Below are 26607 nucleotides of genomic sequence, written 5' to 3' on the forward strand. Positions count from 1 at the left end.
ATTAACCGTGAGGGGGTTTCTTGCATAGTTTGGTCTAATTTTTGTCGAATCCCCTTTGAATGGCTTGGTGTGCATGTGTATTAAATGTGCCCGTCAATAGCTACCCATGTTTGTATAAATAAACGACAAGGGTGTCTACTTGGAGAGTACCCACCAGCGGGGGCGCCGGGATTAGGCACGGTAGGGTGTCAGACATGTCAGAGCTTCACTAGCGGTGTGAATACATTCTACGTGGATTCATTGTATGCATAGTCGCCTTTTAATGAATATCACGCAAATCGTCATGGTGATAGGTACATACGGTTTGTCCAGCATGTCCTAGGTGTTTCTATAAATATATATTTAAAAAAAAACAAAGGCCAGCCCCGGGGGATGGGGTCCCGGGGCCATAAGTGGCCTGAGGAGGGGGGCAACACCGCCCCCCTCCTAAAGAATAAAAAAATAAATAAAAGGTCATGACCTGGGGGTCAACAAAAAAAATTAGGGTGCAGGCCCTAGGGGATGGGGTCCCCAGGGCTAATAAATTAGAAAAAGAAAGGGTGCCACACAGCCCTCCTTCTTAAAAATAAATAAATAAAAGACCGGTATCGCGCCGGAGGCCATGCCCCCTCCTTGCAGCACTCTGCAAACGTGCCCCCTGGCCAGTTGTAAGTTGAGGAATTAATTCCCCTTCAATACTGAGGGTCCCTGAGGGCCAACTAGCCCAACAGGTATCTCGGGTATGCGCCAGGGAGCTGCGTTGCAGACAGGTGTTCTGAGGCCACGCCCCTTTTTACACCTCCATGCAACGCAGCTCTGTGGCGCTTACTGGAGGTACCTAGTGGGCTAGTTTGACCCTAGGGACCCTTAGGATTCAAGGGGACTTAATCTCTCAACTCAGAACGCCCACAGGCCCTGTGGCGCGTTTTTAAGTTGGGGAAATAATTCCCTTTCAATCCTGAGGGACCCTGGGGTCTAACTAGCCCACCAGGTGCTTCCAGTAAGCACCACTGCTCTGCGTTGCAGAGAGGTGGTGCAGGCCGTGCCACTTTTTACACCTCTCTGCAACGCAGCTCTGTGGCGCTTACTGGAGATACCTAGTGGTCTAGTTGGACCCTAGGGACCCTCAGGATTCAAGGGGACTTAATCTCCCAACTTAAAACGGCTACAGGGCATGTTTACACAGTGGGGAAGGGAGGGGACGGGGCATGAGGTGACGTGTTCAAACACGCCCTGTGGTGCGTTTTAAGAGGTAGTTTTAATCCCCTGCCCTATTATATACTAGGGGCTTAAAGAGGAGGTCATGCTAATCACAGGGAGACCCCAACACATAGTGTGCCCTAGTGTATGTAGGTGTTTTCATTGTATTCGGAGTGTCTTTTAACATAGCACTGGCTCTAGGACTGGTTAGTCAGATTCAATTACCACCAGTATCCGTCTGAAAAAGTTGAGGGTACAGGATGATTTAGCAACAAGGCTTTTTTCTGCTCTTCTGTTTGTTCTTTCTGCACGTTATACTTCTTCCTGCACTTTTCTTCGTCTTTGAGGACTTCTGTTGCTTCTTTCTGCATTTCTTTTTTTCTTTCTGTGCGTTTTTCCTTCTTTCTTCACATGTCCTATCTCTGTAGGCATAGCTAGAAATTAGCATTTAAAAAACCTTAGAAATTCACTGAAAAAACCATAGGTTTCAGGGGCGTTATAGTTAGCTGGACTTTTCACTCGTACAAAACCATAGAAATTCCCCCGTTATAGTTAGTTCAGCTAACTAGAACTCGCGCCCGCATTGCACTGCTGATGACGTCACATATTACATCACTCATGACATGGTCAGTGACATCACTCATGACATCACTCATGACATCACTGATGACATCATCCTTGTGATAGAGTGACAGACCTCCTCTCTCCCTAATATAACCTTTGATACACACATTCAAAAATAGAAATACATTTTTTCAAAACAATGGACATACCAATACCAGTTACAACAACCTATTCAGTAATTGTAAGATCCACATCCACTCATTCACCAACAGTCCTATACAGTCACTCATACATGTACTCACTCATCATATGTACTCATACACCTATACATCCTGTTACACAACGCCACTCATCCATAAAGTTACTCATACACATAGTCACTCATGCTAATAAAGAATCAAACATCCGTTTACCTGCATATACAGTTATACACACACCACCACACTTACTTCTACAGAAACTTACACATACTTAGTCTTTTTAACAATCACTTAAAGAAACACATACTTATTCATACAGGAACTCTTTCAATCTCTCACTCTCACATGTACTCACTTATATACACCAATAGTCACATATACTAGTTTAAAACATATGTAGTTACTCATAGAGACACTATTGAGACAGTCATTCACTCACTAACACACCCATGCACACACTCATCCACCCATACAGTCCTGCACACATGCTGTCTTCAACACATACAAACAGTGAGTCACTCATTCATGCACCTATGCACTACGTAATACCCCCCACCGAACCACGCAGACACTCAGACTGATACTCAAAAAAACAACTAATAACCTATATAGACACTCATGTAGCTACTCACCAACCCATGCAGCCACTTATACACAAAGTGAGAGACTGATACAGATATTTACATATTTAAACATTACTCACTAAGCCATGTATTCAATAAGATACACTTAATCAGTCAGTTATACAATCAATTTTTCAAAAACAAATCATCCATTTAGACACTTATATGCCCATTTATTCTTCCATCGACCTTGAGATATACATATATAAAACATATGTAATTTTCAGAAAAACACACATTCACTGGATGATGTCATCAGTGATGTAATCAGTGATGTCATTTGAGATGTCATCAGTGATGTCATTTGAGATGTCATCAGTGATGTCATGAGTGATGTCACTGAACATGTCATGAGTGATGTAATATGTGATGTCATCAGCAGTGCATTGCGGGCGCGCGAGTTATAGTTAGCTGAACTAACTATAACGGGGGAATTTCTATGGTTTTGTACGAGTGAAAAGTCCAGCTAACTATAACGCCCCTGAAACCTATGTTTTTTTCAGTGAATATATGTATATGTATATATATATATATATATATATATATCTATATTCACTGAAAAAAACATAGGTTTCAGGGACGTTATAGTTAGTTGGACATTTGACTCCTATAAAACCAGAGAAATGTGCCTGTTATTGTTAGTTGAGCTAACTAGAACTCGCGCCCCCGCAATGCACTGGTGATGACGTCGCATATTGCATTACTCATGACATGGTCAGTGACATCACTGATGACATCTCAAATGACATCATCTAGTGAGTGTGTGTTTCTGTAAAGTTTAAGTTATAGATATATATTTGCCAAGGTGTATTGAAGAATGAATGAGTGTATAAGACTCAGGATGGATGATTAAGTAGGTGTGTGACTATCTGTATAAGTGACTAATTGTGTCTTGCTTAATGCATGTGTTAGCGACTGATGTAGACATTCACACAGTTTAGGTTGTTAGTTGGTGTGTAAGCAGTTACATGGTTTGTTAGCAACTAACTGAGGATCTATATGAGCTATTCATCGCTTATCTGAGTACCTGTATGAGTACCTGAGTGTCTGCGTGGGTGGGTGGGGGGGTGTGACTCTCTGCATAGATGTGAGAGTGGCTAATTCACTAGGTATATGTGTTTAAGTCTATCTGTGATGGTCTGTATGGCTGAGTGTGTGTGTGTGTGTATGAGTGTCTCGGTGAATGAATGGATGCCTCAGTGGTACATGTGAGTAACTCCATATGTGAAAGGCAGTATATATGAGTGCTGGACTATATAAATGACTATATGTGAGAATGAGTGATTGTGAGATTACCTGTATGGATCAGTGTGTCCTTGTATTAGTTATTGTATTAGAGTGTAAGTATGTGTTAGTATATGTTTAAATATGTGACGTGGTATGTGTATAACTGTACAGGTGAGTAAATGAAAGTGTTATTGATTATTTCCATTACTGACTAGGTGTGTGAATAACTCTAAGAATGAGAGGCAGTGTGTGAGTGTCTGTATAGATAAGTGACTGGATATGATAATGCTGTATAGAGGGCTGTGTACTCCGGACCAGCATACGTGGAGTGGATATGCTCTCTCTATTGGTGTGTTCACGGTTTCGAAAATTATAGTCTGTATTTTAGACTGGGTGTATCAAGTGTTATATTAGGGTCTGATCAGGTGCATCTGATTTTATAGACTTAGTTTCTTTGCTAGTCAAGAGAACTGTACAGAATATAACAGTTGGATATGTCTAGGTGTTGATCAACAAATGGAAGATAATACTGTTGTGAAGTTTGAAAAAGAAAAATAACAAAGTTTAAAGTAGTTTCTGGTGAAAATCCCAACTATGTTTATATTTGTTGCCGACGTACTCATTATAAAATTCAAACTAGGAATGTAGATGTACTACCACTAACCCTGTTCAACACAAGTCGATCCCACATGTGTAACTGTGTCCTGAGTCCTGAATGGCAGTCACCTTAAGTCCGTGGCAGCGACCACAGCACCACACTCCCTTCGATCACTGAGGCATATTTCGATATGCAAGGCCAGCGACACGTAGTTCCACTAACCCTCTTTAACACAAGCCGATCCCACATGTGTAACTGTGTTCTGAATGGCAGTGACCCCAAGTACATGGCAGCAACCACAGCAGCATACTCTCTTTGATCAGTTAGACACATTTCCATATGCAACGGCGGCGACACGTGGTGCCAATAACTCTGTTCAACACAAGCCGATCCCACATGTGTAACTGTGTCCTGAGTCCTGAATGGCAGTGACCCCAACTCCGTACCACCACACTTTCTTTGATCAGTGAGCGGTATTTCCATATGCAACTACAGACTCCAGTAGGCAAGTAAGTATCACAGTCCTACACCCTACATATTATCCTTTTAGTATCCTTGCTTCAAGAACTTTTTTTTTATATCAGTTATAGCTTTACTACAATGACCAAATTAATCTTCAAATGAAAACTAAAATGGAATAGCAGTCAACACTGCAGACAGTACAACTTGCAATTCCATTTTTAAATGCTAATTTCTAACAACAAGATTGTACTCAGAAAATACAGCACTTCGACAGTGTATTCTATACTTATTTCATCTTTTCATCATACGCCTACACTGCACTCACTAGGGCTCCCAATGGAAATTATTTCTTCATTTATTAACTACAGAGTAACTAGGCAAGTAACTATTACAGGCCTCATATCTACATAATATCCTTTTAGTTTCCTTTCTTCTTGAACATTTTTTATATCATTTATACCTTTAGTACAATCACCAAATTCATTTTCAAGTACAAACAAACACTCAGCAGTCTACACTGCGGGCAGCAGACCTCGCAATTTGAATTTTGGACACGTGGTGCCAACTAACACTGTCCAACACAAGCCGATCCCACATGTGTAACTGTGTCCTGAATGGCAGTGACCTTAAGTCTATGGCAGCCACCACAGCAGCAAACTCTTTGATCAGTTAGACATATTTCCATATGCAGTGACCCAAAACTTCATGGCAGCGACCACACCACAACACTCCCTTCGATTAGTGAGGAGTATTTTCATATTGAAGGCTGGCGCCAAGTGGTGCCAGTGAACGTGCACTACGCCGGCCGGTGAGGCCACCAACGTATGCACGTGGCTGTGGGCCATTTCTCACCACTACCTCTGGCCTACACTACGACCAGCAGGCCTCACAATTCAGATAGTCGTGATTCCACATGACCCAGTCCTATAGCCAAGACACATTGCTCCCAGTGCGGCCCGTCCACACCAAGCATCATCACAGGCTCATACACTCTCAATACTTCTGGTGCCACTAACCCTTTTTAACAGAAGCTGATCCCACATGTGTGACTGTGTCCTGAGTCCTGAATGGCAGTGACCCCAAGTCCGAGGCAGCAACCACACAACATACTCCCTTCGATTTGTGAGGTATATTTCGATATGCAAGGCCGGCGACACGTAGTCCCACTAACCCTTTTTAACACAGACCGGTCCCACATGTGTTACTGTGTCCTGAATCCTGAATGGCAGTCACCCCAACTTCATGGCAGCGACCACAGCACCAGACTCCCTTCAGTCTTATTTGTTGTTCTTTTCTTTAAATATTTTTTTTTATATGTAAATCTATACATGTCTAAGACTCCTCTTTGTCCAACCGCACAGGGACACTTCCGGGCCCAAGAAGGTTGTTGGGGGTATGATGGTAATGTGGGAAGAGGATGCGTTACCTGCTGATGTGGGGAGAGGCCGGGTTAAAGGGGTATCTATCACAGAAAGAACTCCGATATGTTTTCACAAATGCATCGGACTGAATCACAAAATGATTTTTCAATACTTATGTAGTGTGAGTTATGAACAGTTTGCACCCAGGCTCGCAGAGGGGCAGCTGCGGCCCGTCCGCTCCACTCACAGACGCAGTACTACGAGCTGTCCGCGCCATTGTAGCTATCCCTGCCTGTTCCGTCATCCGCCACGCCACTCAGATTGCTTTCCCGACGACGGCCCCACATACCTACCTGGCAGGTCAGTGGTCTAGTTCTCCACATCTCCCACCCACTCCCTGAGGGCAGCTTTACCCACACACCACACCCGTCCGGCACATGCGTCACAGGCCATGTGCCAACGCAAATATAATAGATCGACAACGTCACATCCTTTATTGCCAGTGCTGACTAGATGCCGGACGCTCCACGTGTCTCAACCATAAAGAGTCTTTCAAAACTTGCGCAGAAGGTTACTCGCACCCTAATCTGTATAGCCCTCAGGGGCCTACCACCCCCTTGGCGCGGACTTCAGTTGCACAGGGTTAGTGCCACCCGAAGCTCTTATGGCCATCAGGGGCCTATCACCACGTGGCACGAACTTAACTTCCACAGGCTTAGCGGCCCCAAAAGCTGATGTGGTCTCCGCCATTGATGACTCAGGACTCAGCGACATCTCTGCGATCCGCCAAGCACCTGATGTGGTCTCTGCCATTCATTACTCAGGACTCCGAGACATATCTGGGATGAGTCTTGATGGGCACGTGGAGTGCCCACTGCTGCACACTCCGTTGGCACCAGGTAATTATTTGCTCATGGATGCGCAGGGGCGGCAGTGTCTCCATCACCATCTCCATCTCTCCCCCTCTCCCACTTCCCCCTTCTAACTCTCTCTCTTCCTTCTAACTCTCTCTCTTCCTTCTATCTCTCTAACTCTCTCTGGCTTTTTTTTCCTTCTCTTTTTCTCTGTCTCTCTCCTTTGATATGCGCATTACACACGTCCTTATTTTGTGCTTTATTTTCCAGGCTCTGTCGTCTACATCCATGGTCCCCACAGCAGTGTTACGCAGTGTTCCACCTCGTTATGTATTTATTTTTTTTATACTTTTTTTTAATTACTTTATCGTTGATATATATTAATAAAAAAATAAAATTTGGAAAAAAAATTAACGTTTCTGGTTGTTTTCTTAACTGCTGTGTAACTCTTTCTTGTTCTTATTACTGTTATTTGATGACATGGTCTTAAATTTTGGAGGACTTATCACGGGAATACTGGTGATGTCTGCAGTTTCCACCAACTTCTGAGTAGTGTGTTAGATTTATCTCAACTTTACTTCCATTAAAGTGCTGATAATGAAATGCAGACTAGCCGTTCCCGTGCAAAAAGACACGAGGTGCACCTTTGCGATTTATTGTAAATACTAAAATCCTTTATTTAATAGCACTGACGTAGTGGCTGCACTCAGTGTACACACAATCATTTACGAAACCTCATTATATTTCTATTGATTGGGAATTGGAAGTCAGGTGCTGGATCTTGACGAGATACACTGTCCAGTTTGTATATTGTCCTGCACACGCAAAAAATCACATCCCAACTTTCACACCAACTGCAATGCGAAACAAATTCCAACGATAAGCCACATTAGCACCAGGGATTTTACACCTGCTTTCTGATGGTGTTAAGCAGGACAACTACCTGCACCATGAAAGAGAACACAGCCAAGAGCCACACCAGAACACCCACGGGTGCCATAGAATAAATGAGCATGATACAGGGATACCCATGAGGGCCACAAGACTCTTCGGAACAACTCCAGGACAGCCAACGCCCCCCAAACCGGCATCTGTGCAAGTGTGTCCCTCTGGTCATTGTGTTAGCATGATAGGCACCAGCCCTGCAACATCACAGTGTGCTATCACCTCAGCGTTGGCAGTGAGCCTGGACATGTAGCTATGCACGCATCCTCCTGCATGCACAAGTGGCGTATGCTGGTCCGGAGTACACAGGTCAGCGCAGGGGTGTGCCTATCCGACAACGGGAACGGGGTGTCTCGGACATCTCCGTGTACAGGAAGTGCGGTACGTGTGTCTCTGTGTTCTGGTGTGGCCTGCCACAAGGGCCGCAGCAGTCGATGTTGTAAAGTGGAATGCACCACCTCCAAATGGCACTGTGATGGTGTAGTTGGAATGCAGCAGCACATGCGCAAATAGGCATTACAATGGTGTGCCGTACGAGTGCACCAGATACAACAGCGCACCATACAAAGTGTGGGAGCTCTGGGAGGGAGGAGCAACTGTTTGCAACGTAACAGACCATGAACTCGCCCATATGCCACGTGCTGGGTATCTCATCCATTATGACCACGGTCGCAGACATCCCACAACCCCAACGACCCGCCTTTGTACACATCCTCTATGAATGCAGCGTGGTTTTCACTTCTATGCTCGTTCACTGGTGTGATGTTGGCGAGTTGTGTGACTTGTGCTCCTTGTTGGTGTGTTTCATTTTGGCCATTGTTTGTCTATACTTGTGCTATACATAATTGTGCATGTCTGCCATTCTGCCCATCTCCCCCCGCCCTCCCCACTCCCTGCTTCTTCTTCCTCCTCCTGGTGCAGTTCTGTCTATAATTTTGTTGCTCCACACAAATACATGTAAAGAACAAATTAGAATAGTTTCTTGATTTTTTTATTTATTTTTATTTTTTTATTTTTTAGGTTTCAAAACTTCTCTCTTAGTTTATTTTTAATTTTCCATATAAACAGTTTTTTAAAATATTCAACAACACATAGAAGTCGGAAGTGCAACGTATTCTATCAACACACTTTCTAGAACATTCTACAACACGTGCATGTTAAAAGTTCATCAATCTTTTTAAACTTAACCATATTTTTTTGCAACATTTTCTCGAACATTTTACGGCACGTGCAGGTTAATAGTTCACGATTGTTTTAAGTTCGAACGGTGCCTTCCAAATGCAAGTAGCAGGTGTGGTTGAGTTGACAACTTTTATCCTATGATATGTACTCCACGCTGAAACTGCTTTTTCTTAACCAATCACAAAGATGCTTTTCCACAAAACGAATGTGCACCCTATTTTTTAAAAATAATACTTTTCGTCTCCCAATCACGTATCATTTTGTATGGCATGAAAAAGTAGTTCCCCATCTTTAAACATCTCTCTTATTCTATCAAGGAACTGCATGAGCTACAGACATCTTTCCATACCTTCCAGCCATACCTTCAAAACGCTAGTGTGGATCGTAGGACATGGCTATATTTTCTGATGCAAGAGGTATGCAGAACAGAGACGTATTGACTTAGACCTAGGTTTACAGAATGTGGACATTTAAAGGTATGCACAGAGAGGATTGGAGTGGCACCAATTGTTGCCTTTGGTTAAAACCTGTTTGCATCTCCAACACCCTGACCTCATGATTGTGCACTGTGGTGGAAACGACCTAGGCACATTAACTGGGGTAGGTTTGGAAATGCTAATGAAGGACACTTTTGGACAATTGATGTTACTTTCACTCAAACTGTCGTTGTGTATTCCAATATATGCCAAAGACAGAAGTGGAAATGGTCAAAACAATTTTGTCCTCAGATTGAAAAATCTAGGAAGAAACTCAACAAAGGTGTGTCTGCATACCTCAGAGACCACAAAATGGGGTCCATCTACAACAACAACATACGTTTTGATATGGCTGATATCTACAGAAGTGATGGAGTACACTTCACAGATCACGGAAATCGGGTTTTCCTGAATAACTTGAAGCTGTGCATCTGCACTTATATGTAGCTCCAACTAATCAACACAAGGGCTCTATTTAGAGCCACCCTATAACTGCCAACTTAGGCCCGCTATCTTAGGGCCAGGTAACGGCAACTCCCGGACCCTCGCCAAAATGTATTCTTCACACAGCTGTGACACAGTGGCCAGACCATCTGACTTTGCAGCACAGAGCTCTCGCTTTGATCACCACCTCTACTCCCCCATAAGGGTGAGTAGTTTGTGCTTTACAAATACCGTATTGATTTACCTTCACACTCCCTGTACACCACCTAAGCACCATATACAAGTTGGACAAGTGTGGCACCGCGCCCAGAGCACATGACTTCACAGCATAGCAAGCACAGGCTCATAGTTTCATACCCGATTCCAGCAGCAACTCAATTTAGCAGCATGACACTCTAGGCAATACCTCACTTAATTTCCGTACCCAGCACTTTCAGACCAGCAGGGGTCAGTAGGTCACAGGCTTTACCCCGAGTCCTTCAGCAGCTCAGCTTGTGCCCCCAGCGCCATCAGACCCATAGGAGTGAGTAGTTTGCACTTTACAAATACCGAATTGATTTGATACGCGCAAATTTACCTTCGAACTCCCTGTATAACACCCCCTAAGCACCATACACAAGTTACAATATTCGAAACAAAAGTTCCTCCGAGTAGGTATAACTGCATACTGACACTACTTGGACAGATGTGGCACAGCGGCCAGAGCACATGACTTCACAGCATATGACACACTGTTTGGACTCACGCTTTCATCCCCGAGTCCGGCAGCAGCTCAGCCTAGCACCATGAGACTGTACACAATACCTCACATATTTTCCGTACCCCAGGACTTTCAGACTAGTACGGGTCAGTAGTTCGTCCTAGTAGGTATAAACACATGCTGACACTACTTCCACAGGTGTAGTGCAGCGGCCACGGCACATGACTTCACAGCATAAGACACACAATTTGGGCTCACGCTTTAATCCCCGACTCCCGCACCAGCTCACTTTAGCAGCATCAGACTCTAGGCAATACCTCACTTAATTTCCGTAGCCCAGCACTTTCACACCGCTAGGGGTGAATACTTCGCTTCACACCCCGTCTATAGCACACCCTAAAAACCCCACAGAGGTTACAGTGCACCTACCCTTTCCCACTTTTTTCGGCCTTTTTCCCCTTACTCACTTCGGAATCACAAAATGGCGGCCAACACTTCCTAGTTGCAACCACTCGCAGCGCTCACAACCAATAAGCAGCAAGCTCGTGCTCTTAACGCCTCAGCCAATCTGATGGCAGAATTCCCAAATATCGATATCTGTAAATTTCGATATTCCTAAAAACTACTGAACGGATTTACACCAAATAAAGAAAAGCGTGTTTTCTAGACCAAGACCCTGCTCCCTGCCAAATTTGGGGTAATTCCGTTCACCCGTTCGACCTCTAGCCTTGTCTAAAGTTTCCTATGGAAATTAACATGGAGAAAACACGTTTTGGGACCCCCCATTTGTCTTGGCCCTCCCTTGACTAATCACCCCCAAACTTCCCACATAGGAGCTGATATGAACAAAGAATTAGTTTGGAAAATTTCATGAAGATTCATCAAACGACGCCAAAGTTATAAGCAAAAGAAAAAATCCTCTTCCTATGGAAACTTGGTTCTAAGTATAACTACCTACTGGCGACCGCTAGTAGGTAATATATATATCTATATATATCCATTCACTAACAGTGGTAATCTGATCTGCATAAAGAGGAAAGGCAATCTGCACGCTTGCATTAATACAATAAAACTATATAGACTTCATATTTGGTTCACGTCAAAACATTGTAATAAGTATTTTCTAGTGTTTGTACAGAAAAGAAGATATATGTAACTTAAAGGTGTGTAGGGATGAACGGCTGAGCAAGCTTCTCATTTGTGTGTTTCTTTGTGTGTCACAGACTTATGAAGAAGCAGCAGAAAAAGAACGGCAAGTGTACAAAGTAGAACTAAACGCATACAAAACACAGTTATCTGGGGTGCAGATCGGTGCCATGAAGGAGGCAATGCGGCAAAGAAGAGCAAAAAGGAAAAAGATGAGACTAAAAAGGGTAATCTAATAAGTCAATGGCTATTAATGAAGGCTTGTAAAAGGAATGTCCTTTTTTTATGAACAGATTTTTTTAATGTATTTATAAAACAGTGTCTATATTTATTTGCCACTGCAAGACACGCTTTGCATGATAATAGGAACAAAATGAAAATACACAATGCGAAGAATAAGAGCAAATATCAAAATAAAATAAAAAGCAATTAGTACACTCCCGGTCATTTGAGAAGCCATGTTGTGTCCAAAATAATAAACACAATGTACTTTTTAAAAAATAAGCATTTCACAATACACCAGCAGGCCACTAAATGAGGGGTACAAAGATGTGTAGTCCATCATTGCTGAGAAGACCAGCAACCATAGCCAGCGCAGGCTTCTGTCTTACAGTCACCCTCCATTTGAAGTCCGTAGCCAAATGTGACAACATTATTATATTCTTGGAGGTCAAAATTGCTAATCTAGCAAGAAGATTTTACAGCAGTACTCTTTTGGTTGATGGCCGGAAGTAAACACATGTACAGTATCTGCTTCACCCTGGTTGTCGCAAGGTTATATTTCTCCTATTAATCTAACCCAGTGAGCAGGACCGTGCGGCATGAAGCCGTTTAAAAAAACAAGAAGACCTTATGGAGTAGGTGGGATCGATGCCTAGCCTACACGATGGAGATGGGAACGAGGCAGAATTCTTCGACTGTGAATCCCACAGAGGGGTGAGGGATCGCAAACCAATGGTCCAGCAGGGCTACTTCATTGCTACCCCTACCACATTGCCTCCAATGAAGACAGCGAAGATGCAGAGTCGAACCTACAGGTCGGTGACCATGTACAGCAGACTCCGCTTCCAGGGACCGGGCCGCAAACTAAGACCACACAAATGGCCATGAGTACTGTTGCCCCACTCCAAAGTTAGAAAATCTTACACCAGCTTCCCCCTCCTCGACATGGTGCGCCACAGCCTTCAGGCGCTGGTCAACACAGAGAGCAAACCTTGGAGCCGAGAAGTGACGAGACCAGTCTCGACCCCAATCAAGTGAAGAAGCCAAGTTAGAATGAGGACTTAAATACAAGGCAAGCATCAGTGCCTAAATCAACACAGACGCACACGTCAATGCCGACAAGACAAAAGCATAAGGCAACGGCATCGGAAAAACATCCGGAGTCGAAACATAGATAGGAATCCACGCATTCCAAATTGAAGTCAACGCAAACAAAGACACTCTTCCGCACCAAACAAAACATTGCAATCACCCACTAAAACAAGAACACGTTCCTCTGGGACATTGTTAAAGATACAAGAAAAGCCAGAAAAAACAGTACAAAAACAAGCTCTCATTGAAGAGCAGGGAAATGTTTTTGAAGGACTAGAAAAAATCATGAAAAGAGGATATAAACAACAAAGTCTAGATGACACACAACCGCAACTAAAGCGGGTGGTGGTAAAGCATAGAGCCACATGCCCATTAGTCATCCAATGTCCCGTCACTTCAATTAACCAGGTCACCAACACACGGATATGAGGGATACAACAGAAACTCAGAGCACAAAGAAAAACAGTACTATTCAGACTCCCATAGAGATGCACAGAATAACCCAAACCCACTGGATGATTATTCTGTTGTGCTGCCAGCCATCCATACCAAGCAAGGCATCACGGTCTGATGATACATCCTCCTACCACAGTGTGGTACAGAGAATAGCAGAATACCTTAAACTGCAGGTGCTTACAACAGAAGAAGAGACAGCCATCTTAATGGATACTCTATCTAAAACAGAGAGGACTGTACAATTCTTGCCAATGGTTGGCTCTATGTTAAAAACCTCCAAAGAGATCTTAAAAGATCATGTGAAGCCAACGGTGCTTAACCCACAGATTGAGAACAAGTACAGTCCTTTCCTCTCAGATCCATTATACATTAGAGGACACCCTAGTGCGGATTCAATTGAGGTCACTACAGCTCAAAAAAGATAGTAATCACAAGGCACAGGCAATGCTCCACCTCCTGAAAAGGAAGGTAAGAGGATTGATACCGCGGGGATAAGGGTGGCAACTGGCCATACTAACCATTGGCGTATTGCTAATTCGGTAGGCCTTTATCAAGATACAATAAGGTCACATGGGGTAAAATGTAAGATCTGTTACAACATCTGCCAGATCAATTAAAAAAGAGGGGAGGATCTTGTGTCAGAAGGAAAGCAAATTTCAAATGCAAATATAATATGTGCACTGGATGGTGCAGACACTGTGGCCAAAGGAATGAACTCTTCAGTTATGCTACATAGGCATATATGGCTCTGCATATCCTGGGTTCAAACCAGAAGTTCAGCAACACATTCTTAATGTACCGTTTGACAACGAACATTTACTGTGTCCTAAGGTTGATAAACAGTTGGTAAAAATCAAAGAGGACACAGAAACCGATAAGTCCTTGGGGCCTTGCAAACCACTACACACAAGCAGCCTTTTCGTAGCTTCCACAGGGGGAACCTCCAAAAATAACATCCAGGAGCCCCAAAGCTATCCGAAACAATAGCAGTACTATCCAAACTCAGGAAGAGGTTATGATAAAGGTGGATACAGAGGAATAGATTGTGGCATGCCCACAAAGCCAGCCACAACTAGCAAGCAGTGACTTGGAACCCATTCCCCCCAATCACACAACACCTGTCGGTGGAAGACTACAGCAGTACCATCAGCTGGGGCACAATGTAACAGACCAATGGTTCCTCCAAATTGTCAGACAGGGATATTCTCTAGAACTCAAATAACAACCACATAATATCCCACCAAGAAAACGGCAACTCAATCCACAGCATTTTCATCTGCCAAAAAAAGAAGTAAAAGCATGAATACAAAAAGGGGCTATAGAACCAGAAGGAGTATATTCTCTATGCTTCCGTATTCCCCAAAAGGATGGAATGCTACCGCCTATCCTAGACATATGTCCTCTAAACCAATGCATCCTATCAGAACACTTTCATATGGTGACACTACAGTATTTAATACCACTGCTACAAAAAGACGACTTCATGATGGCATTGGGTTTGAAGGATACATACTTTTGCATCCCTATCCATCTGACACATCGTGATGCCTATGTTTTGTGGTAAGTGGACGTCACTGTCAGTTCAAAGTACTACCCTTTGGTGTAACAGCCTGTGAGGCATACAAAAGGACCACGCGAGACCAGTAGCTTACCTTTACAGCAAATCCACTATATTTTTGGTTTCTCGTCTTTAACTGACCTTTAATTCTCCTTGTGGGGTTTATAGGGGACCTCATTCTCCTGGTCGGTTTGTCTTTGTTCAGTGCAGGACTCTGGATAACAGCTCAATATCCCTCGAAGAAACAAGAGACCAAAGGTAAGCGTTTATTCCATGCTACCTGTCTTTTGAATGGGCGAAGGGAAGTGAGTGATCACCAAACTTGGCGCAATCCACCACCATGTGCTGTGCTACTGAGAGGGGAAGAGGGTTGTATGTGCGACCGTGTTAGAGACTACTGGTGCCTTCCCCATCCGTGCCTCCAACCTCCCTCCTCCCGAACAGCCTCCGGAGACACACGCATACCTAAGTAAGCCACGCTCCTCCGAAAGCGTGGCGGCTTGTTGGTTAGTCGGCCTCCTGGCTTTCCTGGGGACACTTCTCCTCAGGAATGCTGGGGATGATTCTATTCCGACCCGTTCTCCTGTGGTTCGTCTTCCGTCTCCACTATAGCATCCTTTCCTCCTGCTTCCTGTTCTGAAACTCCTATAAGGACTTAGCTTCTGCCCACGTGGTTGAGGACAGCATTTTCTAGGGCGGGTCTCGAGAGTTCTCGACTCCGCTTAAAGAAGCCACATTGAAGGCTGTCTGGAACGAAGTCTTCCTAGGTGTCCTGTTCTCCCATCCAAGGTTCCGCATTTATAGGCTGTGAAAACAGAAGGGTTTTACATGAGGTGGGACATACCACCATTTGTCTTCATCCTCCTTGGACCCCAGCTCAGAGATGTCCTCTTCATGACAGCCCCATGGGTATTCACCAAATATCTATCAGTAGTAACTTCCCACTACAACATACATGACTTTGCTTATGTGGACGATTGGCTGTTCAAGAGTTCCAGCAAACACAAATGTCTAAACAACAAACAAACTTCAATAAACCTGTTACACAAACTGGGATTTACAGTAAATGCCACAAAATACCATCTGCAACTGCTACAAATGCAACTGTATCTAGGAGCAAATGCTAAACTCCATAACAGCAAAGGCATACCTCAATCCCCAGAGGGTTCTCAATCTCCAGAACCAAAAGGCTCTTTTTCAGCCACATAGTCTCTTAACAGTCAAAATAATAATGCGTCTATAGGGGAAGCCGCTTCTTGCATTGCAATAGTACCACATGCCAGACTACATGTGAGACCCCTTCCAGGAGTATTTAGCATCACAGTAAACTGGGGTGGCAAACTGAGCTAAAGAACGATGATGGATTCAACCCAAATCTGTGACTGGGGACGAGTGTCTGAAAAGTTTTGGCGCTCTGTCCATCATCTCTTTGTGTTTGCTGTGTTCGCCCCAAGTTGGAAGGGTATGCCCAGACGTGGGTCCCATGCTCACTTTACCACTGAATTTAAGCTAGCCTGTCTGATGAGGGGTGTTACCACCAAACTGGTCCCAGGATGCTTGTTTCTGGTCCAGGATAGACCTAGCTTGGCAGTTTGGGCTGGACTGCTCCCATAAGAAACAGGGCCAAGACTGATTTGCATATGGCTGGGTCTGAACTGGGATGGCAAAGTGAGCTAAAGAACGATGATGGATTCCACCCAGCTCTATGTCTGGGGGTGAGTGTCTGAAAGGTTTCGGTGCTTCGTCCATCATCTCTTTGTGTTTAGCGTTACAGTGGTCACAAGCAGAGTGCAACATGTAAGATCTAGTGTTTGTTTCACCCAAGATCCATCAGGCACTACAATGGCGAAACACACAACAAGGGACAGTCTTTAAGAACCCAGTCACGCAAGCGACCACTACAAATGCCTCATTCATTGGGGCGGCTTACACAGAAGACCTCCCAGTGCAGAGCCACTGGTCAGCACATCAACAGACATTCCATATCTAGCCATACAACTTTCTCTCAAATCATTTCTAGCCAACATACTGGGGAAAAATGTACTATTACGCATAGACAATATGAATGCAATGTATTACATACAGAAGTAAAGAGGGGCCCATTTATTTCTGTTGCAAATAGCACAAGTAATATGGCAGTTGGTCATCTAACATAAAATTCACCTCATGGCACAATACCTACCAGGAGTAGACAATTGCCTAGCGGATCTACTAAGCAAAACACAGCAACAGGTACACAAGTGGGGAATTCACACAAGTCCTACAAACATACTTCCAACGGTGCGGAACTTGCATCTAGATACACACACCCACAATCCAAGGGCAGTGCACTATGATTGAATCTGTTGGGGACATTTGCGTATGCTTTTCCACCTCTCCCACTCTCATACCATATGTGGTCTGGAAACTCAGACAAACATCATTTTCAATTATGCTAATAGTTCCATCATGGGTACGACAAGCATGGTACACAACCCTTCTAGAGCTATCCCTAGTACATCACAAGAAGCTTCCCAACATCCCAGCCCTTCACACACACAGTGGGGGCTGGGACAGGCACGCCAATTTGCAACAATTCAGTGTTCCAATCTGGCTCCTGAGGTCATTGAATTCGGATACCTTCAGTTCGCCAGTATTGGATCTTTCAAAGATTCACATGCTCGAATCATTCCCCGTCGTCAAAGTCCCTCGGTACAATGGAAAAGCAGTATGTATCACTATCATAGACTATAATGGCAATGAAAAGTCAGTTTAATAGCCTATCTATGTCCTAAGCAAACCTAAACAATAACCAGTCAGGCGACGCTCGCTCTAAAAAACCTCCAACAAAGGCTGAGTCTTAGACTTTCTACTGCACGTCGTGTGAAGGGAGTCTCCCTAAGCTCTGCTCAGTTGTTTCTTCTTTGAAATGTAAGATTTATCTACAACTACTATGTCTGATACTTCTAAACAAGGCCTCTTCAGATCCCTCAAAACCTGCGGAAAGAAAAGGCTACATGTGGACGATCTACCTAAAAATTGTCCTTACTGCCTCTACTCTCAACATCGGGTAAAGGTGTGCAAAATATGTTGCACTTTTTCCACTAAGACCTTAAAGGACATGGAAGAGAGGCTACTTCCATGGCTACAGAATGCTAAAACTCAGATGTCTAGAAAATGACACGTCCATGAGGACACACAAAAAAACCAAGAGCATCTGACCAGGAGACATCTGAGGAGGGCAGGAAGCCCATTAAAGCTCGCAAAAAAATACCTTTGAGAAAGGGGAAAAGAAAACTGATCTCCACAGTCGGCCTCCTTTCAACCCAGTACTCCATCGCTTCCTCCTCTGAACAGTCTGTCGAGGCATAAAATACTCTCAAAGCCACATCGACACCAGTATCGACGGCGACGGTCACCACCGCCTCTTCCACAAACCCATTATCGTTGATGGCAACGATGGCGACAGCTGTTGACGCGCCCATCTCGTCGACAAGAATAATGTCCTCTACTAAGGCACCGTTGATGTTATCCTCTTCAATATATAACACAATAGAGGGTTATAACAAATGGAGTGAGTAGTAGCATCCACATCACCACTCCAGAATATGGTCCTCACACAAAGTAATGGGATGCTGGTTCAAACGCAACCAAAATATGTCCTTGAATCAGGGGGAAAGGGAGAGTCTTATCTCTTAAATACGAGAACCCTCACTCACCCAAGGTTGACATGCTTCATCATTGGGTCCCCTCTTGCACACTGCAACCGCAAGGTATACAGTGTGGGCTACGACTCTCCGAATGGAGAGGAGCGTGAGGTGTTTTGTAAGGTTACCAATTTAGGCAATGGGAGTGAGGGGAGAGTGCAAATAAAGAGCAAAAAGTATATTAAAACTGGCTCCTGGGTGAAAAAACAAGTTTAATACATGTCCCCATGGGCTAGGATTTAAAAGAAAGTGATATGCAGGACTGAAAAAATGTCCTACTCTTCAATGGTCTACATGTTTCTCCCAAATGACTGAAAGTTCGCGGCATTCATCAGGACCTCAAACGTTGTCACTCTGCTAAAGATTAGTGAAAAATAATAATATATTTAAAAACCATGCTTCATTGTTATGGTAGTTATGACAAAGGTACCAGCTGCAGTCCAGTCCAATGTCTGTAAGAAACAACAAACATGAATGTCAGTTTCATTATTTATTTCTACCATTTTAACTCCCTTAACACCACACACGTGATATTTAACCACACACGTGATTTTAAAACGTGAAAAGAGAACACGTCTAAATAAACACTAAATAACTCACCTAGGCGGTAATTTGAATTTACCTCCACCTTTATGGGAGTTTTTAACTTAGATCACAGATTTCTGAGGATGAAACAAAAAAGAAAGAAACAAAGAACTCTACCTCAATATCCAATATGCACAACACATTTAAATATAAAAGGAACGTCCTAATTCACGTTCCAAATGCTCGTATCATACAATATGTATTTATAGGTTGGTAGTATAGTCAATTCAGTGTCATCAGCTCAAGAACAAATGCCGTAGGCCTATAACTGTGTTTGCCCCTAAATTAGTTAGGTATTTCCATTATCCATAATACCAGTTCAATGTATCAATAACTAAGTCTCATGTGCATCTAAAGTATGTATACATAATGGCCTAAAGCACCGCGATCGTTGAGCGCTCAATCTCAACCATGTCAAAAGTAATCGTCAGGGCTCAAAAGTCAAAGTCAGACCTCCACTCATAAATAAAACTCCATCACAAAATGTCCAATTAGGACATACCACACCCCGTTACCTCAAGTTCCTTTGTGTCCTTCCTTCGACGGCAAAAACCAAAGGGGGAGAGACGGCATACTCCCGGTGTGTTTATATCAGCGGGAGCCTCTGTGAATGCATCTGACCCAGAAGTCAGGTTTACAACAACGGATTAAGTCACTGGTGGAAGAGGGGAGAGAGGCAGGATGGATATCTAAGAACACAAGGACACAGAGGAACTTGAGGTAACAGGGGTGTGGTATGTCCTAATTGGACGTTTTGTGACTGAGTTTTATTTACGAGTGGAGGCCTGACTTTGACTTTTGAGCCCTGACGATTACTTTTGACATGGTTGAGATTGAGCGCTCAACGATCGCAGCGCTTTGGGCCATTATGTATACATATTGTAGATGCGATTGAGCTTTTAGCGATTGCGGCGCTTTGGCCCATTATGTATACATACTTTAGATGCACATGAGACTTAGTTATTGATCCATTGAACTGGTATTATGGATAATGGAAATCCCTAACTAATTTAGTGGCAAACACAGTTATAGGCCTACGGCATTTGTGCTTGAGCTGATGACACTGAATTGACTATACTACCAACCTATAAATACATATCATTGTATGATACGAGCATTTGGAATGTGAATTATGACGTTCCTTTTATATTTAAATGTGTTGTGCATATTGGATATTGAGTTTGAGTTCTTTGTTTCTTTCTTTTTTGTTTCATCCTCAGAAATCTGTGATCTGAGGTAAAAACTCCCATAAAGGTGGAGGTTAATTCAAATTACCGCCTAGGTGAGTTATTTAGTGTTTATTTAGACATGTTCTCTTTTCACGTTTTTAAAATCACGTGTGTGGTTAAATATCACGTGTGTGGTGTTAAGGGAGTTAAAATGGTAGAAATAAATAATGAAACTGACATTCATGTTTGTTGTTTCTTACAGACATTGGACCGGACTGCAGCTGGCACCTTTGTCATAACTACCATAACAATGAAGTATGTTTTTTAAATATATTATTATTTTTCACTAATTTTTAGCAGAGTGACAACGTTTGAGGTCCTGATGAATGCCGCGAACTTTCAGTCATTTGACAGAAACATGTTGACCGTTGACGAGTAGGACTTTTTTTCAGTCCTGTACATCACTTTCTTTTTAATCCTAGCCCATGGGAACATGTATTAAACTTTTTGTCACCCAGGAGCTAGTTTTAATACACTTTTTGCTCTTTATTTGCACTCTGCCCCTCACTCCCATTGCCTAAATTGGTAACCTTACAAAACTCCTTGCGCTCCTTTCCATTCGGAGAGTCGTAGCCCACACTGTAAACCTTGTGGTTGCAATGTGCAAGAGGGGACTCAATGATGAAGCATGTCACCCTTGGGTGAGTGAGGGTTCTCTTCTTTAAGAGATAAGACTCCCCCTTTCCCCCTTCTTTTCCCTTGATTCAAGGACATATTTTGGTTGCGTTTGAACCAGCATCCCATTACTTTGTGTGAGGACGTTATCCACTTCAACACAGTTGACTGAATTCCTCCTGTCAACACCGAAATACACCTTGACGACGTCTGCGATGGCACCGTTGACGATAAAAATTGCAAAGGTCACTAAAATGGCTTTAAGACCTGAGTTGACATCTAGCAATGTCTCACCTCTTTCACCAAGTCACCTGTTAGACCTTGAGGAGTTGGACGACGGCTGGCCTTTTGGGGCAGCGCACCGCTCCAGTTCAAATACCAGTATGAAAAAGAAGAGGATTATTACCAGCAATATTATGAGCATTATCAATACCATCCTCATCCCAGCTATGGGGAAGTACAGAGGCCCATGTGGATTGTCCAAGATCTGCAGGGCATGCTGCACAATTACAGAAAGAGGTTTCTTGACCCTTGCAGGAACAGCCAGTGGTACCACCTCAACCTACCTCTCCGACTACTCCAAGGCATATACCTCCTCTTGTGACGCCCAGTATGACCCCTGCGTCTAACATAGCGGCGCCACAAAGAGATGACCCAACATCTTCAGAAGATGAAAAGGAAGAAGGCAAGATCCCGGAACCACAACCCCATGGGATGACTGGGACGACTGCCTTGTCCCCACTCCGTCGCCTCCATCACCATTCCCTTCAATTTCTCCCCCAGAGTGTGCATAGCATGCAAATCTGCAGCACTACACTCTACAAATAGGTTCGAGGCATGTGGGCTGCTGAATTCATATCTGTGCATAGATCGCCGCCTAGTGTTGGGTCCGGATGTTTGCACGTTGTTGTCCTGGAAGAGTCTTCGAAGTATCCTGAGATAGGTGACTCCTCCCCTGGACCACAGTGCGCATGGGCATCCTCTCCATCCTCAGATTGTTTTTTTCCGCCATTGGGTTCGGATGTGCTTATCTTGACTCAAGTTAGGAAAAACTTTTTTCAGGCCAAAAGGCCTGTAGTTCGCGTCGGTACTGTTCCCGATCGGTATCGACAGTTACTTGTTAGTTTACTAACTTGAAAACCAACTTTTTTCGCATCGACATCGACACCATCGACGATGGAATCGAGGACACCATTCAAGCGGTGTCCTGTTTGCAATGCAAAATATCCACATGTCGACGTCCACCCGGTGTGCAACAAATGCCTTTCACCGGATCACGACGAATCCACATGTATGGCCTGTGCCCGATTCCGATCCAAAAAGACTCTCCGGAATCGACGAGCAGCAAGACTTGAAGCGCAGCAAGCGGTACCGGCCCCGACCAACATCTTCAGCGCCGAGGACGAAGATGTCGAAGGCGTGGAGAACCTACCCTCCAGATCCGCTTCCGAACGCAATTCCGGATCGGAAGACGTCGAAGAGCAACTCTTTCACAGGGATGAAGACGACACCGAGGTAGGAGACTACGATGAGGCCTTAGGGGCCGAAGAAAGTAGCTCCGGTGACGAGCAAGGCCTACCCGTACTGACGGAGGATATCCCAGTGCGTCAATCTATGGCTCCGGTCGAGGGATCGCCTTCGGGCCTTACCCAAGACCTATCCCGCAGTTCTTCGGCCCCGCCCTCGGGCCCGGCCTCGGACATTCAGCGACAGCCATTAGTACCCAAAACGACTGGTTTCCCTTCACCAAAACCAAAAGTCGTGTCGGTTCCACAGAAACCGAAACTGAAAGTGACACTGGTCGGATCGAAGCCCACTACACCTTCGACAACAGCAAAACCCGTCGGCGCCGACCGCACCAAACGGGACTTCGGAGCCGAACTCGCAGCAGCCGACGTCGGCGCCGACACCCGGAAAAAGGCCATCGGTACCGCCAAACCGCCTCGGCACCCGGCACCGAAACAATCGGCTCCGGCCACGAAGGTCAAAATGGCCGCTGCGTCACACACCACTTCGAAAGCAGCACCTAAGGCCCAATCATCGACGCCGTCGACGGCTACTACCTCTCCTCGACTCGATGACCCCGTGGCCCCGAAGAAGCCCACGCCTGCCTCTACAGAACCGCTCGGCGCCAAAGAACCGTCGGCGCTCCAGGTGCGACAAGTTGCAGCGTCCTTCAACGCATCAAAGAAAAGGCAGCCCTCCAGGACACGTCGGGCCCCGAGCCGAAAACAGCTCAAAAAGCTTCTCCGGCACCACCCCATATCACCTTTGGCCTGCCGCCATCCACGGCGCCCAAGATGTTTGAAATAAGAACACGTGTCACCCACACTAGGATCACACCTACCGAACGCTCTCCTCCGGAGACGTCACCGTCCCACATCATCGATGCCGACACCGGCAGAATTATGCTCCACAAGCGGAGAATATCTTCCGAACACGCTTTGGACTCCTACCGGATCCTGCTAAAGAAAAAGCTGCCAGCGGATTCGGAACCAGTTCTTTACGAACGTCTCCATACCTCCTACCCAGATCCACAGTCCTTCTCTCCGACACACTCCGAAACCGACGTTTTGGAGGACTATATGGGTGACGACGTCCCCTACCCCAGAGAGATGGACCCTGAAGGCCAACAGGACCCTGACCAGGCTTGGGATGACCCTGTAGACACAGGTGTGCCTATGGATACACAGGACACGCAGCTATATGGCGCAAAAACGTCTCCCACAGAGGACACTGCCGCATTCAACGCCCTAATTGAACGCGCTGCGGCAAATCATGGTGTGCAACTCCACTCTGACACAATCGAGGACGATTTTCTAATGGATACTTTCGCATCCTCAGAGAGAAACATCAAAACTCTACCCATGTTGAAGGGTGTCCTCAAACCAGCAAAGGACATTTTCAAAGAACCTACCAGGGCAAGAGTAATAAACCCCAGGATCGACAAAAAATATAGGTCGGCTCCTGGGGACCCTACGTACATTAGAGGCCAGTTGCCTCTGGATTCCATCGTAGTCGCAAATGCTCGCAAACGGGCGCACTCGCAGACAACTGGGGATGCTCCTCCCCCGGACAAAGAGTCCAAGGTGCTCGAGACCTCCGGCAAACGGGTTGCAGCCCAGGCAGCTAACATATGGCGTATTGCCAATACCCAGGCGCTCCTAGCTCGCTACGATCGCGCACACTATGACACATTAGAAACCCTACTCCAACATCTCCCTGACCAATACAAAGAGGGAGCAGAGATCCTCATCAGGGAGGGACAACTCCTCACAAACGCATCCATTAAGTGTGCACTGGATGCCGCAGATACAGCTGCCAGAGCAATAAACACCAGCGTCATGCTACGACGACACGCCTGGTTACGAATCTCCGGATTCAAACCTGAGGTTCAAAATAACATCCTCAATCAGCCGGTTAACCCCGACTACTTATTCGGGCCAGACGTTGACACCACCCTAGAAAAAATAAAAAAGGACACAGACACTGCAAAGTCCATGGGGGCTCTCCAAACGCAGACCTTTCGGAGTGGCTCCTTTCGTCGCCCCGGAAATAGAGGAGCAGGTAGAGGACAGGGATCACAGCAAACCTACAACAAGGGCAACACACAAAGTACCTACGATAAAAACACCCGGGGTGGTTATCGTGGCTCCAGCACAAAGGGCAGAGGACGCGGATACGGCAATACCAGGTCCTCCCCCAAGAACAAACAGTGACGCCCTCTACCTTCCTCCCGACCACATAACACCTGTCGGGGGAAGGCTACAAAGGTTCCTGTCCACGTGGAACACCATCACCACGGACAGGTGGGTCAAAGATATTATCAAACACGGTTACTGCCTAGAATTAACCTCCACTCCACCCACAATACCACCAAAACACCGTCCTATGTCCTCAGAGCACTTAGCGCTCTTACAGCAGGAAGTGCTCAGTATGCTGGAAAAAGGCGCAATAGAGGTCGTACCCGTCCACGAGCAAGGCACGGGGGTGTACTCCCTGTACTTCTTAATACCAAAAAAGGACGGGTCACTCAGACCTATACTAGACCTGAGACCCCTCAACCGCTACATTCTCTCAGAGCATTTCCACATGCTCACCCTACAACAAGTCCTCCCGCTGCTCAAACAGGGAGACTTCCTGGCCACGCTAGACCTCAAAGATGCGTATTTCCACATACCCATTCACCCCTCACACAAAAAATATCTCAGGTTCACTGTTCAAGGGCAGCACTACCAATTCAAGGTTCTTCCCTTCGGCGTGACAACAGCACCCAGAGTCTTCACAAAGTGCCTAGCTACTGTGGCTGCACATCTACGGAGGCAACACATTCACATCTACCCTTACCTGGACGACTGGCTTGTTCAAGCAAAGTCAGCCCAGCAATGTGCCAGCCACATGTCCCGCACCATTCACCTTCTTCACAGTCTGGGGTTCTCACTAAATTACCCAAAATCACATCTCCAACCCGCACACGTACAACAGTACCTAGGTGCGACCATAGACACTCTGGCAGCCACAGCTCAGCCAAATTTAGTGAGGATCAACAGCATGCAAATGCTGATTTCCAAGTTCAAACCCCAACACTCCCTTCCTGCGCGAGTGTTCATGCAGTTGATAGGCATGATGGCCTCCTGCATCTTCATAGTCCCACACGCGAGACTACATATGCGCCCGCTTCAGGAGTGCTTAGCACGTCAATGGAATCAGGCTCACGGGCAACTAAAAGACCTAGTGTTGGTGAGCGGTCGGGCATACAACTCTCTGCATTGGTGGAATCCACAAAACCTTTGCAAGGGCCGACCGTTCCAAGAGCCTGTTCCACAAATAATACTGACAGCGGACGCGTCTCTCCAGGGATGGGGAGCTCATGTACTCAATTACACAGTGCAGGGACTATGGACAATACAACAAAAGAAGATGCACATCAACCTTCTGGAACGGATGGCAATCTTCCTGGCAATGAAAGCATTCAAAGTACACTTGTGCAACAAAGTCGTGTTGATCCGGACGGACAACATGACCGCCATGTACTACATACAAAAGCAGGGAGGAACACACTCTCCACAGTTGTCTCATCTGGCTCAGAGCATGTGGAAGTGGGCCATTCAGAGGAACATGTTCCTCATGGCGGAACACCTCCCCGGCAAGGACAACCAGATGGCGGATCTGCTCAGCAGACACAGCCACCACATGCACAAGT

The 26607-nt window shown here is 45.2% G+C and overlaps 1 protein-coding gene across 1 annotated transcript in view; it reads left to right on the forward strand.

Annotated features, from left to right (window-relative positions):
- TFAM (transcription factor A, mitochondrial) overlaps positions 1-26607 on the forward strand; it is a 277871-nt gene that overhangs the window by 154233 nt on the left and 97031 nt on the right. The window contains exon 4 of the mRNA XM_085605807.1: positions 12039-12188. Coding sequence (XP_085461933.1) covers positions 12039-12188 — 150 coding nt within the window. The remainder of the gene's footprint in view (positions 1-12038; positions 12189-26607) is intronic.

The sequence above is a fragment of the Triturus cristatus genome, chromosome 1_2 (genome assembly GCF_964204655.1).
Source record: "Triturus cristatus chromosome 1_2, aTriCri1.1, whole genome shotgun sequence".
In the NCBI taxonomy this organism is placed as follows: Eukaryota; Metazoa; Chordata; class Amphibia; order Caudata; family Salamandridae; genus Triturus; species Triturus cristatus.